This window comes from Tachysurus vachellii, chromosome 5 (genome assembly GCF_030014155.1).
Source record: "Tachysurus vachellii isolate PV-2020 chromosome 5, HZAU_Pvac_v1, whole genome shotgun sequence".
Taxonomy (NCBI): domain Eukaryota; kingdom Metazoa; phylum Chordata; class Actinopteri; order Siluriformes; family Bagridae; genus Tachysurus; species Tachysurus vachellii.
In genome coordinates, this window is record NC_083464.1 from 26,763,093 (window position 1) to 26,782,129 (window position 19,037).

The following is a 19,037-nucleotide window of genomic DNA, read 5'->3' on the forward strand; positions in this document are numbered from 1 at the left end:
ACAGGCAGCGAGTCAGACGAGGTGTAACCAGAGTGGATGCACCGGAACCCTGATCAGAATATGAGAATATTATAGGACAGAAAGACATACATAAGCATTCCACTGAGAGATGACCTGTAGTTAAACTCTATAATCATCCTAAAATCCTATCTTCAGAGTGATATTGTATCTATACAGAGATGGAGACAGTGGATGGGCAGTTTGTACTCGGTCACACTAGCAAACACTCTCAGTGCTAACACCAAACGTTCTGCCGCACAAAACCGGTTACCACAGCAACAGAATCATAATGGTGGCACCTCTGGTCTCAATAAAACGCAACGATGCTACGGACTCTTCTGCTTCTTATGCCATGTTTGTGTCTGTGTGTAGTTCAGGATGTTTGTGTTTTGCATTTGTGTGTTTTCATGCTTGAACCTGTGTGTGTGTGTGTGTGTGTGTGTGTGTGCTTTTTCTGTGCATGTGCAAATACATGGGCTATTCCTCATCACTATGATCTTACCTACAAATGAAACCTCTCCTCTCCTCTCCTCTCCTCTCCTCTCCTCTCCTCTCCTCTCCATACCTTCCCCCATCCCTCCATCTATTCTCCTCATTCTCCTTTGTGCACTAACCATGTGACTGGATTTTGGTGTTCATTGGCTGGTAGCGTGAAGACACTGAGTCATCTGTCCAATCGACACGGCTCATATAAACATAAGCTAAAGCTGCATGCTTATGAATTAGAACTGTGTCTGTATGCCAGGGAGAAGAAACCCTCTCCCTTGCTTGTGTTTATTGAAACAATCGTTATGCACTGCTATTTTTTTCTTATCTTATTCATGCTGTGATTTGGACTCGATCTCTGCATTTTTCTCTCATTCGCAGTACACGTGCATGTGGCTGCAGCTGTGGAGTAGAAAACATGGTTGTAACACTGGCACGTAAGTACAACACTTAGCACAATACTCAAAGCTGGCATAATTTACATTATTTATTTATTCATTCATTTTTTAGTGCAACATTGAATGTACTGAATCACATGATGCCATCTCAGGTACATTTGCTTTATTTTGACACTGCACCTATAGGTATAAAGAATTTTTTTCCACTTAAATGTATTATATATAATAATCTTAAAAGTCACTTTTTTAAACTTATTATATTTAAGATATTTCTTTTGCATATCTGCTTTTCTGCATTCAACACTTCTACGTGTGGAGTAAAGCGCATGTGTTCAAGCATCCTCGTTTGATAAAATCTAACAATTGTGGATTTCTATTATGTTGATTTGTTTTCATTTGACTCGTTTGTTTAGACACGGTCAGACTGGCACTCGTACTGTAGGACGTTTGCAAAGAGTCAAAGAGTCGTTTGCAAATATGATATTCGGTTCTATTGATACGTTGCTATTTAAAAAAACAAAAAAAAAAAAAACTACTTCATCCCACTTAAAACTGATTCTTGGAATTTCAAAATGAAGTAAAGATTTCAAGCTACGTCTGAGATTTGATTGCATATAGAAGTAAAGCTAAGTATATGAAAATGTTATTATTTAGTATCTTTGCATTACTCCCTTAAGTCTCTATCTTTTCTGTACACTTGTATATAAGATTCTAGGTTTTAGGATGCATATAACACTTTCCTTCATTTGGCTAAAAAAAAAAAAAACAAAGGTTTACAACTTTTTGGGTCGATGCTGATATTGTGGGGAGAGAGAATGGGATTTCATTGGGATGACAGAAAATCTAAAACAGACCAGTTTTATTGAGTTGTGATTAGATGATGAAGATGATGATAAAGATGATGATTTCCTAAACCAAATAATTTTAGTTTTGTATCATATGTTTTAATGGTAAAATAGCATAAAAAAAACTATGACATTATGTCATAATGCTATGGTATATATTTTTATATAAAACTCACGCGTTCCTGGATTTATGCTCCGGTAGAGAGAACTTGGATGATGATGATGATGATGATGATGATGATGATGACGACAGTCACGATGATGCACAAGTGTGCATGAGACTGTTGATGTTGTCTTGAAAAAAGCCTTTTACACCATAGCTCTTCCTCTATCTCCCCTAACAACTAAGCCTTTTAAAACAGCAACAGGTTCTTTACTATTTGGGGGAGAAAAATACAGTAAACCTTCAAGTCAAATGAATAGTTTTTTATTGTCTTTTTGACTATATAGAGGTGATAGAGTACATAGTGAAATAAAATAAGTTCTTCCAGGAACCTGGAGCTACATAAAGACACTGGGCAACATAAGACAACACAGAACTAAGGGCTAAAAACTAGTTAAAACGGGTTTAAAAACAAGAATAGCACCATTTTGGATCCGGAGCCGTCTCTGAGTGCTAGTGCAGCACCACCATCTTGGACCAAAGACTTCAAGGGTAAATTCTAATTCAACTTCAAAGACAAATTTACCCCTCGAGTCTAAAACCAGATTCTAAATACTTATATTAACTTTTTCGATTTTCTTCATAGACATAGAATGCAAAATATGCTTTAGTGAATACACCTAAAATCTCTTTCTCCTAGCTAATATTTATAAACCTTAAAATACATAACAATTGATATTAATGTTTATATGCTTGACTAAAGGGTGTTTATTATCTTTAATAGACAGTAAAGCCTGGAGAAACATCAGCTTCTTCTGACTACGACACTAAAATTTAAAGCTCTCCCCGTCATGATGAAACAGGATGAGATAAAATCACACACAATGCAGTAAGCACTTCCTTTTTCCTTTCCATTTCTGTGTCTATACAGTACGTTCCCCGTTTTGCATACTGAAGCTTATTTAAAGAAGAATAGAGCTGCGTTGATATTTAGGAATCCTCTTCTTTGAGGAGGATGAGGATGATTGACAAAAATCTTCTGTCAGTGTAAATGAAGATCCTCTGAGATTAAAGTGTTCAGGTGAAATCAGTGTGTGTGTGTGTGTGTGTGTGTGTGAGTGTGTGTGTGCTAGAACATTCACATATATTTATAACTAGTGGCATTTCTGTACAGAGATAGTTTTTTTTACTAATGGTATGCTGTACTGTTTATACATTAATACACTCAGTGTCCAATTTATAAGGAACATCTGCAATTATGACATCAGCCACATCAGCACAATGCATAAAATCATACAGATTCAAGTAAATTGCTTCAGGTGATGTTCTAGTGACATCTAAAAAAAAAAAAACATCTAGTGAGTTACAGTTCAATGTGCAGAACCACTGTATTGATTAGAGAAATCAGAAGAGAATGGCCAGACAGGTTTGCTGAGACAATCTAGCTGTGATAACTAACTAAACAGATTTTACAACTGGTGAACAAATATGTGTTGCAGAACACACAACACATTAAACCTTGAGATAGATGCATTAGAACAACAACATGAAAAAACATCGGGTTTCACTTCTGTCAGGCTGGAACGGGAGTCTGGGGTTGGTCTCTTTCCACTTTAGCCTCAGATTGCTGTTCTTGGGTCACATGAGTTAAAAAGGAGTGAATTCAACAGGTACCAAATGATTTACATGCTCTTTTAGTACCTGTGTCACTACATTTCTGTAGTAACACAAGTGTTTATGGCGACGTCTTAGGGAGCTGCGCGAGAGGCTCCAGCCGGAGGTGGCCGAGCTGATCAAGCAGCAGAGGCTGAACCGGATGTGCGAGGGCGCCTGCTTCAGGAAGGTCAGCGCGCGGCGCAGACAAGGTGAGACACTTTTACTGTCAACCCAATTCTAGCATCACTTCCTGATAAGACAGAGTTGATCAAGGTACGATATATGATTACATCAGTGTTGTCTTTCTTTGTCTTTTTTTAGATAAGTTTTTGTATTGTCGTCTGTCTCCGAATCACAAAGTACTACATTATGGGGATGTAGAGGATTTGTCACAGGGACAAATCCCCCATGAATCTCTCCAAGAGAAACGTAAGCCTCTTTGGTGCACTGTTTGTGTATTTAAAATAATATCTTTTTGTATTCTTCATTAAATATGCAAGGTGAATTCTCTGCAATGTGACAGACAAATGTAGACTGTATACATTTTAAAAGAAAGCCTTAGCTTTTGTACCTTATATATGTTTCCTTCACCAGAAGAACATGGATATAGATAATTATACATAACTGGACAGTTTACATTTCCTACCGGAACAACAGCGTGAATAATCAAAAATTTTCAATCAGAATAAATAAATGAATTATTTTATTCTCACAACTCTGATATAAAATTAGTCAGGACTCTGTATAAGACGTGTGTTTTTCCCTCTGTTGGATAACCTTATACAGAATTCTATTGGTTGAAGATAACACCTTTTAAATTGTAAATGCTTATGAACAAGCAATTGGGGCATCAAAGATTGCAGAAATGGGTTTGATAACATTATTTACTGTGAGGATAGAAATATTTGGGTGACGACCTTTTTTTGGATATGCGTAATTCTTAAAGTTTTGAGATCTTTCATATAAGTCATTAACCTCCACTGTAGAGTGTGACATGACAAAAAAAATTCAATGCTGAACATTTACACAACCGAAACACGTGCGAATTACACATTGTGGACTCCGGGAAAAAGAGTTAAAGGTACTTTAGATGCACCTTTTTAAATGTGTACTCTTAATGATACCACACCAACAAGAAGACAGTTGCCTTTTGTGCCCCTTAGTTTGAACCCTTTTTCTTGCTAACAAACACTCTTGTCTGTGTTCAGTAACAGTAGCAGACATCAAGACAGTGGTAACTGGGAAAGATTGTCCTCATGTGAAGGAGAAAGGAGCGCTAAAGCAAAATAAGGTACGTTTTCATAATGAAAAGGCCATTTATTTAAGAAGATGCTTTTAATGAATGATGCTAGATGTAAGAGGAGAATGATGCATACTCATAGACATTTCAACAGCACTCTGTATATGGATGTGTTTGACATGTTTTGCTTTCTGTGAGCATTTCTTGTTATGGACTTTTGTAGGCATCATTAAATGTGAAGAAATGCAGCATTATATAAATAGTTTTTGCACCTAGAAAAGAGCATCCCAGACTCTGACTTGTCCAAATAACCCAATGTATCAAGCTCACATTTATTAAAAGCTGCGAAGTCAACAGACTGATTTATTTGGTCAGAATGACCAGATTCAGCAACACAGTCACCTCAGAGTCAATCTGGTCACCAATGGATACAAGACAAGATTATCACCAGGAGCATGCTGAAGAGCAAAAAGATTTTAAAGACACACTCTTCAAGTCAGATTCACAAAGTCATTCATTAAGTTTGATCTTTAAGGTACTTCATTGTAAGGTTTGGATTCCTCACTTTGCTTTGGTGGACTGTGATAGGTAGATAGAGGTGATTTGTTTGCTCTAGAAAGACTAGAGAGATGGCCATCCATGGTTCTTCAGCATACTCTGATGACTGCCTCATATATCTTTAGGGTAGATAAGGTAGAATAAGTGCATGTAATATGATACAAGGGACTTTTAAATCACAGACCTCACTTGGCAATTCAGTGCAATGGACAAGTACCGAATCCCACCATCCATTTTGACAGCACATCTGCTACAGGGAGAAATCTGCATGGCGTTCCATCATTTAGCAAAATACCGTAGGTGTGGAAAACAAGGCAATGTGCTGACCGTCTTTGGAAGAAAAATATGGCTCTGTGTCTTAGCTGCTTGTCACATTGCTAACATACTACTTACTAGCTTGTAATGACAAAGAGAGATTAGCAATGAAAAAGACTCCTGAGCAACACAAAGCCCAATGTTCCCACTGGGGTAGAAAGGAATGAGAGGATGCTATTCCCAGCTTTTGATGATAGCTCTGATACCCATAACTCTGACTGTGATCACATGATATCCATAGCTATTAGGCTGTTAATTCAATACCTATGGTTACCAGAAGTCTGGTTTTAGACCAGACAGTCATTGCAGTCATGCTCAAACCACCTCTGGAGCCGATCTAAAATCTGTTGCAGTATCCTCAATCATTCAGTCTTTGTTTACATTCTCAAAAACTCTAAAGTATGACTTTACAGCTTACCTCAAGATACCCTTAGATGTTAATTTGCTGTCCCAGGAAGTGGCTTTGGAGGACACATGCAATACTGACAGGGCTGCCATCTGGCATGGCGCTATCCCTTCAGAAAAAAGTGCTAATAGCCACAGCGGGGTAAGATTAGAGGTCAGACACAGAGGTCTAATGTGAATTCATTATTGCTCTTCTGTTCTGTAGGAGGTCCCTGAGCTTGCTTTCTCCATTTTATATGAATCTGATGAATATTTGAACTTCATTGCACCAGACAAGTATGAGGTGAGGTAATAACTTAGTTTAAAATAGAATAGTAGTTATATATACTGTATAGTAGAATAATTCATACTGAATGGCCAAAGGTATATGAACACCTGAACATCACACCCGTGTTCCTCAACTAAAAAGTTGGAAGGACACAATTTTATAGGATTTATCTTTATTTCTTGTAGTATAACAATATCCTTACACTGAAACTAAAACTTGCATTCTAACATTTAGGTGTTACGGGCATGAATCCACAATCCTTTGCCCATATAGTGAACATACCTTTCCTATATGTTTTACTGTAATTAAGAAACACCCAACATATAGAGGCAAACTGATGCAACATGCTGTCCAAAGTTTCTTGAAATACTGCATGTTAAAAATGTTATATGTTCAAATATGGCTTATGTCTGATCTTTGACATTCTCTTCATTGCTCATCAGTACTGCATCTGGACAGATGGCTTGAATGCTCTATTGGGAAAAGAGATGACAAGCGAACTCACCAAGTCAGATATGGACACACTGGTTACCATGGAGATAAAACTCCGGCTCTTAGACCTCGAGAATGTCCAGATCCCTGAAGTTCCGCCCCCTATACCCAAAGAACCCAAAGATTATGACTTTGTTTATGATTACAGCCAACAACACACTTAAGACACAGCAGCACATGTTAAACTGTAATATATTTACTCTTTACTGTCACCGATTCACAAGCCTTCTCATACGGACTCTCCTGCTTTCTGATGCTTGTAATACTGAATCATCAGTTTCCTCCATCTTAAGGAAGGAGTAATGTTTGTTAGATCAGTCCACTAGGGTTAACAAATCTAACAAATTAAACTATTGACTTCAGGGACCTCCCAGATATAGCTATTTCTAAATAGAAACATAGCAATAAATACCTAATATTTCAAGAATACAGCATTTGTTTTTATTATCCAATTGTTTTTTACTAAGTCCAATTAAATATACCAGCTAAAGATGGAGTTACTTTATTCTTCAGTGTTGTTAAGCTGATATTATATTGTTTGAAGGAAAAAAAAACAATCCATGTAAATGTAAGAAGAGATCTGCCACCAAGTTTAAGCGTGTTTGTCTGAAAAGTCCACTCTATACTACAAACTCCTTGAATTTTGTGCTGTGGTTACTTGTGTGAAATATATATGTTATGTTTGGAATCAGGACACAAGGACATATTGTGTGTGTTAAAGTCATATTGTACTGCAGGGTCTGACATAATCATGCCAATACCATTTCTTTGCATAGTAAGAGGTACTAATTTTGTCACCCACTTCCAAAACATCAGCTGCAGCTGTTTTCAATATTCATGTTGTAATAAAACTTAATATATATGTATATACTTACAAATGTCCATTATGTCTTTTTTCCTTTTTAGAACACATTACCTAGGATAGGACATACATTATTTTACAGTAACTCAGTCAGCTTGGGTTAGTGTTTGTGTGAAGTTTCCAGCAGTGGTTTTCCTCTGCCTTCTTTGGTCTCCTTCCACCTCTGAAAAACATACCAGTAAGTGGACTGGCTACATTAATTGTCCCTAGAGTGTGTGTGTGTGTGCATGTTGCACACGGATTCATGTAACATTGAGTGTGTCACTAAAAAAGGAATAGGCCCTGGATCCACAGCATCTCTGACCAAAACAAGAACATACTAAAGTTATATTTACTAATATTTAATTTTTCCATATTATTAGAGGCTCTGATGCTCATCTACGCTGAATAGTCAATTAAAATATTTAAGATTCAATCATTTAAAAAAGCTAAAAATCAAATCTGATGGTTGACCTCAAATCGTTTCAATCCTACAGTTAAAAGACACAGATACTGTTGCACTCACTGAACTTTGAGAAGATAGTAAAGATGTACTAATGGAAATTAAGAATCAAACAATTTAGGCAACTTGATTCTAAATACTGCGTCGACCATTACGAAACCTCTGCAAAGAGTTTTCTGGTGTGTCGTACTAAAATATTTCATCAGACTGATGTAACTGATCTTAGTGGTTTTACCGATGTGTTTAGAAATCTTACACAATGATGACCAAAGTTCACAAAGGGTTTGTTGGATGCCCATGATGTTAAAGTGTTTTTGTGTCCTGAAGTCAAAGATCTCATCAAAGATAAACAGGCAAATGGTCATGTTTATTTGAACATAAAGTGGAACAATTAAGCTCATAATTTAAAATTCACAGTATCAACTTTAAAATCACATTATCAGCTGTAAAGCACATCAAACACAACAGTAAATAGAATCCATATTCTGAAATGTTATTCTGATGCTACAATCTGCATATGCTGGAACTGGGTAGGAAAAAATTCTTGAATTCACATAAGCACATTGTATAACTACCCATAATGTTGTGGATCAAGTTGTTAATGCTCTGGGTTGTTGCTTGGAGGATCAGGGTTCAAACCCCAGCACAGCCAAGCTGCCACTTTTGGGCTCCTGAGTAAGGTCCTTAACCCTCACTGATCCAGGGGTGATCTATCATTGCTGACCCTGTGCTCTGACCCCAACAACCAATGTTGGAATATGTGAAGAAAGAATTTCACTGTGCTGTAATGTATATGTGACAAAATAAAGGCTTCTTCTTCAATACTAGACATGGAATATGGAACCTGTGACTATGTTCATCAAGTAATCTCAGTCAAAGAAGTCTTATCAGTGCAATTAAGTTCAATGTTACTTGATATTTTGTGTCTTCCAGTAACCTTAACTTACTTCAATGAAAAATATATGACGTATTCGTTAGAAACTAATATAGAAATCTCAGTTTGTTCATTATATGCCTATATATCTTATTATTTTGACGGTACATTTTGAGGTTGTTTTTTTTTTTGAAGAATAAAAAAATAATTTGTTACTTCACTCATTTTTAATTAATAAATTTATCACAATTATGAATAGCTTAAATCAACTTTTTCATTCATTTATCTACACAGAGTGCATTCAGGGTCTATCTACTAGACAGAAGGAAATTGGAGCCAATGTATTTATGTTGGATTGCTTTTTAAATTGGCAATTTTACAATACATTAATAATTCTATCCAATTACTTGATCTTATGCTGCTACACTCTTGTATTTTGCTATTTAGAATTGCTTTTGTGGTTATCCATATAATCCTGCCAAATAATCCTCTTTTCTAACTCCTTCAGACCATTGTTCAACATTATTGGTTTTATTTAATTATTTAAGTATATAGCCAACAGGCCTACTGAAAATGTATAGTTTATTGGTATGACAAATACTGAATTTTATGTATTTTGTCTGAGAGAATTTAGTAGAGATTAGAAATACACCCAATAGTGTAAGAACATGTTTCGTTATAGAGGAAACATCTACAGATGGGTGACAAAGAGAAGAAAACAATGGCAGGAGATGTTGTTTCATCAACCCCAATTGAGAGAATATTTTGGATCTTGGTGTCTATCCCTCCAGTACAGTTCCAGAAACAAGGCACAGTGATGTTATTCTGGAGCCTTTGACATTTTACTAAGATGCATTTCCCTTTTATTTGCTACTTGCATGTATGTGACGGACTTCAGCTGTGCAGAGCAGTGTTAGACGTTGAAGTCCATGTTCTACTCGAGGTCACAGATCAGGGCTTTTTGGTACACGCTTCCTATAAGGAGTTTCCCTTTATACGGAGTAGCCACTGAAGATGCTATGAGCACGCTGCCGTTATCAGAGTACACCTGAGTCACCACCGGCTCGTCGGAGTGGATCTTCTGAATACGAATGACCTAAAATCGACAGACCAACGTCATATGCAAATCCACAACAACTAGCATTTAGATGATATTTATGTAGATGAAATACTGTGATATGCTAAGGAACGAGTTACACTGTCAAAAAGTGGTAGAGGATGTTTTCGTAAATGCACTATTTAAAAATCTTCTATTTCATTATAAAGTTTACAACATGATGTATTAAAGATCCAATGTATGAACTCATAATTCAGTACTAAATGTGTTTAAAGGTAACACGATGCAATACCATGTGATTCAGGATTGCATCATTTAACATTTTTTAATTACCCCATTTACTACAGGCCTCATTTTTCAATCTCAATATAACCAAATTTATAAGTATATTATGAATAAAAGCATTTACAAAAGAATAAATTGGTATTTATAAAACCCAGTTAAATCAAAATGTATTTGATGAATACGGAGACTCAGCTTCAAACCATGCAACTGGTGATGAGTTACACAAAGTGATATGAAACCTGGTGATCGCATATTAAAGGGAGTAATAAGAAAAATGGTTAAAAATCAGTAAAAAAAATGCTGGGAACTTGTTTTAATGCAGCACATTTCTTAAGAGTCAGGGCTAAGTGATGGATACTGCACTGCGCTGTATTGTCCCTAGTGTGCCACATTTCGTCATCAGTTTCTTCCTGAATGCATCAGACGTCATTGAGACACATGCCTTCCTGCTTATCCAGAATGACACCGTGGAAGCTGTGCTAGTATGCGAGAAGCTAAAATGTGCAAAAGATCACGTTGGTGTGAGAGACAGGAGCTGAGCCACTTAAAACAACTAAACACAAGCGTTTTCCTATGTGTTGTACTTGTTTCACATGCTCATCTGGGTATAGGGAGGATTTCCATCTTCACATTAAACTGTTTTCTTCTCACATCAGTTAATTTATAACTAATTCATTTTTTGTCTCCAAACTTTAGGCTTTTCTGGCTTTGTTCCACTGCTAAATAAAATTGCTTAATGGTGCATTTGCAGGTCAAAACAACTTCACTTGCAAATCTCGTTGTTTTGTGCTCATTTTGTTTTCAGCTTTGTGTGCTCTTGACCTTATATGGAGTCTTATGAACATCACTAAATACAAATGAGCTGATGTGCATGCACAGTGCACTTTAGGGGGAAATTTCATATTATATCTTGTGTAAAATACATTTACAGACAACTTTTCCAAAAATTGACACGAGGCATTTTGATGCCTGTTTTCATTCTCTCACTCATACACAGACAGACAGACAGACAGACGGACGGACAGACAGACAGACAGACAGACAGACAGACAGACAGACAGACAGACAGACAGACAGACAGACAGACACACACACAGGCAGACACACACACAGGCAGACACACACACAGGCAGACACACACACAGGCAGACACACACACAGGCAGACACACACACAGGCAGACACACACGCACACCTCTGAGCCTGGTGGATCATTTGGATCATGTAGAAGAATTTTGCCTCCATTCGGGTGACATCCCATCCACAAGTCTCCAGTTTTACTCTCCACTTCAATATTGTCACAGAGGGAGCCTACATCAACTTCCTGTACAACAGAGAATATAATACAGGCTTCAAACAGCAAACTTAAATAAAAAAAATAATAATCTATGTAAAAAAAAAAAAAATACTCAAAACTATTCATCACACTTTATTCATTCACCTTCACACGGGACAGTTTGTTGTCTTTCTGGATGTTCAGCACAACGATTCTGTGATTCAATAAATCTGACACATACAAATGCCTGGCCCAAAAGAAGAAAAGTTTTAATTCATGTGGATGTTTGTTTGTTTATTTTAATTTTTTCTAACATTTCATAAAGACTTACTTTTTGTCAGGGGAGATGTTGATGCCATTTGCACCAAAAAATCCTTCTGCCACAACGCGAACTGCTTCAGGACTGTAATACACCACATCACACCAGTACAGATAGAGCAGCGTTTCCAGAACCTTCAGCGGCCCGATGGTAAAGTAATGATCATTAGTGGCGTAGAAATTCTCCACTCCCACAGCTACGATGTCGTTCACACTACAATAAAGCAATTTTACCAGAGAAGATGTACGAGAACCTCTGCATTATTCATTCATATGTTGAAAAGTGTTTAGGACGGACATACTTATGCAGCAACTCGTGCTTTATGGTCTTCATGTGCACAAGAGTGCTTTCCTCTTCGATATACTGAAATATCTCAACCTGGCTGTTTTCATGTGGATGATTCACCACAAATAAATATCGAGAGCCATCTGAAACAAGATTTCACAAAACAGTACTTTTCATATGGCTGGTAGGATTAAGGAACTCATAATTCAATACATATATTGAAACTCCTTATACCGTCATCAATATAGATATAGATTCCATGTGGGGCAAACGAAGCTGTGTCAAAGTCTCCCTTGATGTGGAGCTCTGTAAGATCTGCTCCAGAGGGCAGATTTAGCACGTAGATCTTACCAGGCGCATCTGTATATCGAGGCATACCTGGGTACTTCAATCCCTATAGATTTTAAACAAAACAAAAAAAAATAATAATAATAATAATAATAATAATAATAACAACAACAACAACAACAACTAAGGATAACCACAAAAAATACACATTTATATTTATTAGCCTTAAGTAATTCATCTGCAGTAACCATGGTTTAAAAATTATTTAAATATGTATGTGTATGAAATAAGAGCTCATACAGAGCTTATAAAGGCCGGACCATCTTCAAGTACAGTGATGTCTTCAGCTCCAATCTCTGCACAAAGAACAAACACCATGCTATTGAACACGTTTATAATACAACACGACTGAATCTTTAAATCAGATTGGTCAAAAAAGGTCTTGATACGTTGAAGTTTTCTTTGAGGAGATTATATGGATATTTCATAACCAATCAGCTTCTATGCATACTGCCGATTCATGTTTGTTTTATCTGAGGTCATTTGTTTCTGTATTGGTTAAGATGCTTGGATTTCCCCGAGGTATCAAAAACACATTTGCTCTAAAATACAGCCACAATTCTGCTCATCAGAAACTTCTAAAGTCGTTCCTTCAATTTTTGGAATCTTCCAGACCACTTAAAGAGACAGTCACTGTGGAGTGTAGAAGTCTATAATAAATTATTGTGACAATTAATTCTATTGTAAAGAAAACAAATGACTTAAAAGATATTTTTGGTAATTTTGAAATCTACGGAGTAGTGAAAAACTGACTTCAGAGTAAGTATATGTAAATATTTGGACTCAGCTGTATACTACAAGACAAATAATAATAAGTCAACCCTATTAACAGTGATACCTCCACAACTGGTATATCTAGTCCTTCTTGTTACTAATTTATATACCACAAAATCCTTAAAAAAGGCACTACAAACAAGAAAGAAGTTATTAAAGAAATAATAATTTCACCATGCTATGGCTTTAAACCATCCTGAATCAATTTCAAAATCTAAACCAGTACATCTGCACTTATAATACCACTTAAATCATCAACTCAGCGTTACAAAAGTGGTGGAGACATAATAAAATCAGTATCTTTTGGTCAAATAGATGAGGTACAAGTGGAATAAAACACTCCAGGATGTACCGTTATAAGAAAACCTTGCAGATTACTTTCCTAGAAGAGTATTATTTCAAATACATCTAGTGAAGGTGTTTACTAAGTTGAGGGTCGGTTTTAATGAATTAATGACTGATGGAAAACACACTTGCTCCACATTCTTGATCTTAAAACATTCCCTGGAAACCTGATTTGGGTTTTTAACACTTACCTATTCCTTTTATCAGTTCACAATTAGGGAGGTGATTTTGGGTGACTTCTCTAGAAACCAACATTGTATTTCTGCAGGAAACAAACATGGAAGGCATGTAGAAAAATGACATTAATAAGTCATGCAAACCTAACAATGTCTTGACTGTTTACACACACAAAATAAAAAGGCTTCACCTGCAAACTACATACAGGACAGGACAGGTATACTTATAAACAGCAGCAACAGCAGATACACTCCTTATAAAAACAGGGAGAACATTATTGCACTGTTGTTATTTATAAACAATGTAGACCAACCTTAACGCGATAAATCGCTTTCCAATCAGTACAGCTACAGCTACAACCAAAACCGAGAGAACCATTAACTTCCCCATGCTTTTTCACTTTACAACCTGCTTATGTTAAGTTGCTAACTTATGAAATGGCGCCACAGTTGAAGATTGTATTGATTCAGTTTAAGTGAAGGAACTGTTTCGATTCATTTGATTCACCATTCGGATCTAAAAAGGTTCTACCTTTTTAAAGTAAAACGGCAACATAAAAAAAGCATCAACTGCAACAATTTATGTAGCCTAAGTAGGAAATTAGAAACTTTTAAGGCCATATTCTCAATAAATAGTCCAGGTTTATTTGATATTTGTAAAGAAAGTGCTACTGGTGTGTGTGTGTCAAGGTGTCGCTAGATGGCGATATTTTCTGGTAAGTTGAAGCAGATTCCTGCACCTTGAGACACAAAATATAGTGAAATCAGTATTGAACTTTATTCATTTTAGGCACTTAACTGTTCATTATTAAATAGTCTCATATACGTTTAATTTAAAAGTAAATGTATAGTATTTTCTTTCACTATATAGCAGCTTTTATGAAGAATAGATTCACTCAACTCGCTTAAAAGACTCGTTCGGAAAGAACCGATTCGTCCGCGATTCTCTTCGGGTTCAGGTCAGAGAACGTCTGATTTGTTTTGTCCAATTGGATTTTCAGGATTTCAACGAAAACATATTACAAATTAGCTCAAATAAAAACAAGCCAAAACAGTAGGCTGCACATTCCTCCTATCACAGTGCACTTTCTAACCTTAAAGCAAACAGGGAAACATGTTTCTCTCTGAATGACACGTTGTCTTAGCTGCTTTAAGTGGGACTTGGAAGCCTCTCTGAATGGAGAGAAAACCCTCTACAAAAGATCTCCAGAGAGACAGTGGAAGATTAAAATATTTTTTTCTAAAGGTTTTGATCTGGAGACTTTCTCAACTCTGGGGATCCTTTACATACGTAGTTTGAGGTTTTCCTTGCTGACTATACACGTACGTTACATATAATAATCTCCACTCTAGTGGGAAGGTTTTCTTATTGGAGCGTGGCTCTGGGGATTTGTCTAGTCAGCCACAAGAACATCAGTGAAGTCGGACACTGATGTCGGACGAGGTGGAATAGGTCACAGTTGGCACACCAGTTCATTTTAGAAGAGATCAGTGAGTTTAAGGTTAGGGCTCTGTGCAGGCCACTTGAGATCTTCCACTTCTTCAACCTTGGCAATCCTTGGCTTTATAAACATTCTTTTGTACACAGGGGCATTGTCATACTGGAACACGTTTGGGCCCATAACTTCCTTCCTCATATCGTCCCAGGGAGATTTCCTTGCCACTGTGTCCTCTTGCATGCTCATTGTGGGTACATTTTAAATTTTACATTTTACTGCATGTGTATAGTAACACGTTTTAACTTTGTCTTATGCAAGACTTTTTTTCCAAGTTTACTTGATATCCCAATTTATCCAAATTCACCCTATTTTGTTTCATCCAATCAAGACAAAATATCAAATGAAAGCAATGTGGCATGGATGTATCACAAATGCTAGAGAATGGAGAATTGAGAGAGCTTTGTTTAATGGCTGGTTTTCTTTTAAACACACTACTATGAATGAAATATACACTCACTGGCCACATTAATATAAACGTTCATGCTCATTCATGCACTTATCTAATCAGCCAATCATTTGGCAGCACTACAATGCATAAAATCATACAGATGCTGGTATTCAGATAGTGTTTCAGTTCATGTTTACATCATACATCTCCAGGCTAACTTGAATAATTCAAAGTATTTTTTTTGTGATATTTGTGATATATGTCTAATCTTCAATCCTCAGATTTTCTTTCATTTTATTTTTGGTAAAATAATACATTTGAATGGCAGTGCTGGTTTCCTGAAGGTCAAAAGAACAAAAGGAAACCTCAATGTGTTTGAAATATACTGGAATATATAATGTATTTTCCTTGTTGCTTGGATCAGCATTAATCGTTAAGATGATAAACAAACGAGAGTATAAACCCGCATAGAATTATACTGTAGGGTCATCAAGACGTAAGGGTTAGTGTCATGTGACATTCATACCAAGATCATGTACAGTAGTGTAGTTGGTGTAGTTGGAGGCACTACTATAATTCTCGGCTGAGGTGTGGCTTTCTGTCTATGCAAAAATACCTTGCAATACTGGTCATACAAGGTACACAGTCTTGCGTAACATGCCTGCTTATGTGAGAAATGGGAGAAGCAGTGTGGTATAGTCCACAGAGCTTCTCTAATGGGAACAATGAAATCTATTTCTCTATCTATCTATCTATCTATCTATCTATCTATCTATCTATCTATCTATCTATCTATCTACTGTATCTATCTATCTATATATATATATATATATATATATATATATATATATATATATATATATCTATCTGACTGTCTGTCTGTCTGCTATCTATCTTTGTTACAAAATGCATTTTGTTTAAAATGAGATGTGTAAGCAGTGATTCTACATATTTATCACACTTCAAGCCATCCACGATCACCAATATGTGACAAGACGATAGATCACCAAGCTCACCAATGATAAGATTTGCCTGAAATAGGTTAAAGATTGCACATGTGAGAGCAGGACATGTGACAATGAAGAAAAAATAGACTCATATTTTCCCCATGGAACTGAAGTGGAGGAGAGCAGAAATAGCTCATCTTCTATCAAGCAAGCTCTGTGTCCTGTGTGCTCCAGTTTTGCCAGCGTTTTTTTTTTTTTCCACCACCTCCACAAAGGCATGGCATAAGAGTGTTAAGACGCTTGTAAGCTGTTAGATATGAGATCAGCAAATTTCAGTAAGGTTTAAGAGTTAGTGATGATTTTGTTCACGCAAGTTGTCAGATTTTGAAATGAATAACATCATAATATGTGGTGATAAATGGCAAGAAATGTCAAAACTAAAGAAAAATACAATGGATATAAAAAAGTCTACACAGCCCAGTTAAAATAGCAGATTTTAGTAATAAAAAAATTCAAAATGAATTTCAGAACATTTCCTAGGCTGAATGTGAATGTGAAATTTCTGCATATACAAATAAAAATAAACACTTTTTGAGGGGGGAAAAAACTGCATAAGCAATCGCATTTAATCTCATTGAAATGTAATTATTGTACAGCTATCATCAATGAAATTATTCTGAATAACCCCTTGAGAAAGATCAGCTGTTTCTGTAGAAGTTTCTTCACATCTTCTTGGTTTCATCTGATTGTTGAGGGCCACATAGAGCTTACAGAGCATGCATGCATCGATACTTGTTGAACGGTATCGAACGAATTTCTAAAACATTAGAGCTCTGTAAAGGAGATCATCAAGAACAGGACAAAATCTTATAAGGTGGAAGGAATCATGTATAGCTAAAAATACCAGTCAATTTTAGGGTAAAATCCTTCGTGCGTCTACTAGTTAAGAGTAAAGAGGAACCTTTCAGCATAACAAGGACCCAGAGCATAGAGTGAAATCAACAAAGGAATGGAACAGAAGATTGGTCCAGACCAGACATCTACTAAATAAAAGGAAGGAGTGGGAAAATATTGCCAAGTCAAGACACGCCATGCTGATAGATTCTTACACCAAAACACTACATGGTGTAAGAAAATCAAAAGGTGATTCAAAAAAATATTAGTTTTGGGTTTTATTTTTTATGTTTTCCTTTTTTTTTCCTATTTCTGATTGTTTATGTAATTCATTTTTATACATTGTAAACCATATTTTATTTGAAATTTTTGCTTCTGATATTCATATTTAATGAATTTATGTTAGATTTCTATACTGGAAAAATAGTGTGTGTGGTATTTACTAAATTGAACATTTTAATTATAGATGTATGTCTTTATGTATATTTATTTAATTATATCCAGGTCTTTCACTTCCCCTTATAGCCAGGTTGTCTACTCACTACAGAACAAACTAAATAAGCTTCAAGTTTAAAGCGCTAAAGACTGACAAGGCTTAAAAGAAGCTTCATCTTTGCAAATGTAAAGGAGAAAGAATAAGAAAACCATTCATATTGTTCAAGCCAAAGTTCTTGTTGGTAAATTCACTTATTGTGATTTTAAACCAGAAAGATTAAAGGCTTACCGTATGAATGAATAAGTATTAACTAATACCCTTACATAGACTAGCATAGCCTACATTTCTTACATAGTTTATTGTCTGTAGTTACCCTTCATCCTCTTTTCAGGCTGTCAGTCTAATTTCTATCCCCTGGCTATCTTGATTTATGGAAAAGTTCTTACAATATAATTACATTATGTTTCATAATATTATGTACAACTGTCATGTTGTTCCCTAATTTTATTCCAGGACATGGTAATATCTGAAACTTTTTGTTGCTCACGCTCAAGTGATACAAAAAGAAATCACAAAAAAAAAAAAAGAAATCTCCACCTCATCCAGACGTTCATATCAATTTTAAATTCAAGGCAGAAATCAGACCTGTCTGTAATCTGCACCCTGGTCTCTGTATGATTGTGGAAATGCTATTTTTGCTGACAGTCTGATTACGTCGCACGTCAACATTTTCAGTTACCTGAAGAATAATTTTCTTCTGCTTTTAATTACAAAGCACACTAAGCATCACAGCCACTGAACGTACACGTCTGACCACAAACCGCTTTGCAGATCTTAAAGGCAGATATTGTTTTACTGTTCCTATTGAAATATAACCAGTTGGACAGCCCTTGTAAATGAAGCATTATATGTGGTCCAAAATTGACCCTGTCTTAATATATTAAGACCTTCTCGTCGTGTGAAATATAATTGAGGTCATTTGGGTTTGCTCATGGTATATACCGTCCCTGTTGGCTTAATCTGACCAGTTACCAGATACCACAACACAGGCCGATCTTGTCAAA

The 19,037-nt window shown here is 36.1% G+C and overlaps 2 protein-coding genes across 5 annotated transcripts; one reads left to right on the forward strand and one right to left on the reverse strand.

Moving 5' to 3' along the window:
* Positions 1-662: 662 nt before the first annotated feature.
* On the forward strand, positions 663-7,583 carry si:dkey-56f14.7 (engulfment and cell motility protein 1). 4 transcript variants are annotated; one of them, XM_060869333.1, is made up of 7 exons: positions 663-923; positions 2,621-2,721; positions 3,585-3,697; positions 3,810-3,917; positions 4,697-4,779; positions 6,212-6,289; positions 6,718-7,583. In XM_060869333.1, the coding sequence occupies exons 2-7, from the start codon at positions 2,684-2,686 to the stop codon at positions 6,928-6,930; spliced, it is 633 nt and encodes a 210-aa protein (XP_060725316.1). In that variant the 5' UTR covers positions 663-923; positions 2,621-2,683; the 3' UTR covers positions 6,931-7,583. The 4 variants fall into 4 exon arrangements, with proteins under 4 accessions (XP_060725316.1, XP_060725315.1, XP_060725317.1 ...); XM_060869332.1 differs by having other exon boundaries at positions 664-923; positions 2,617-2,721; XM_060869334.1 differs by lacking the exon at positions 663-923 and adding an exon at positions 2,124-2,384 and having other exon boundaries at positions 2,617-2,721.
* Positions 7,584-8,416: 833 nt separating this feature from the next.
* pon2 (paraoxonase 2) lies at positions 8,417-14,281 on the reverse strand. Its single transcript, XM_060870842.1, has 9 exons — positions 14,124-14,281; positions 13,825-13,895; positions 12,755-12,810; positions 12,401-12,560; positions 12,183-12,309; positions 11,894-12,094; positions 11,728-11,809; positions 11,482-11,610; positions 8,417-10,040 (listed from the first exon to the last, which is right to left on the reverse strand). The coding sequence occupies exons 1-9, from the start codon at positions 14,198-14,200 to the stop codon at positions 9,879-9,881; spliced, it is 1,065 nt and encodes a 354-aa protein (XP_060726825.1). The 5' UTR covers positions 14,201-14,281; the 3' UTR covers positions 8,417-9,878.
* Between the last annotated feature and the right edge of the window lie 4,756 nt (positions 14,282-19,037).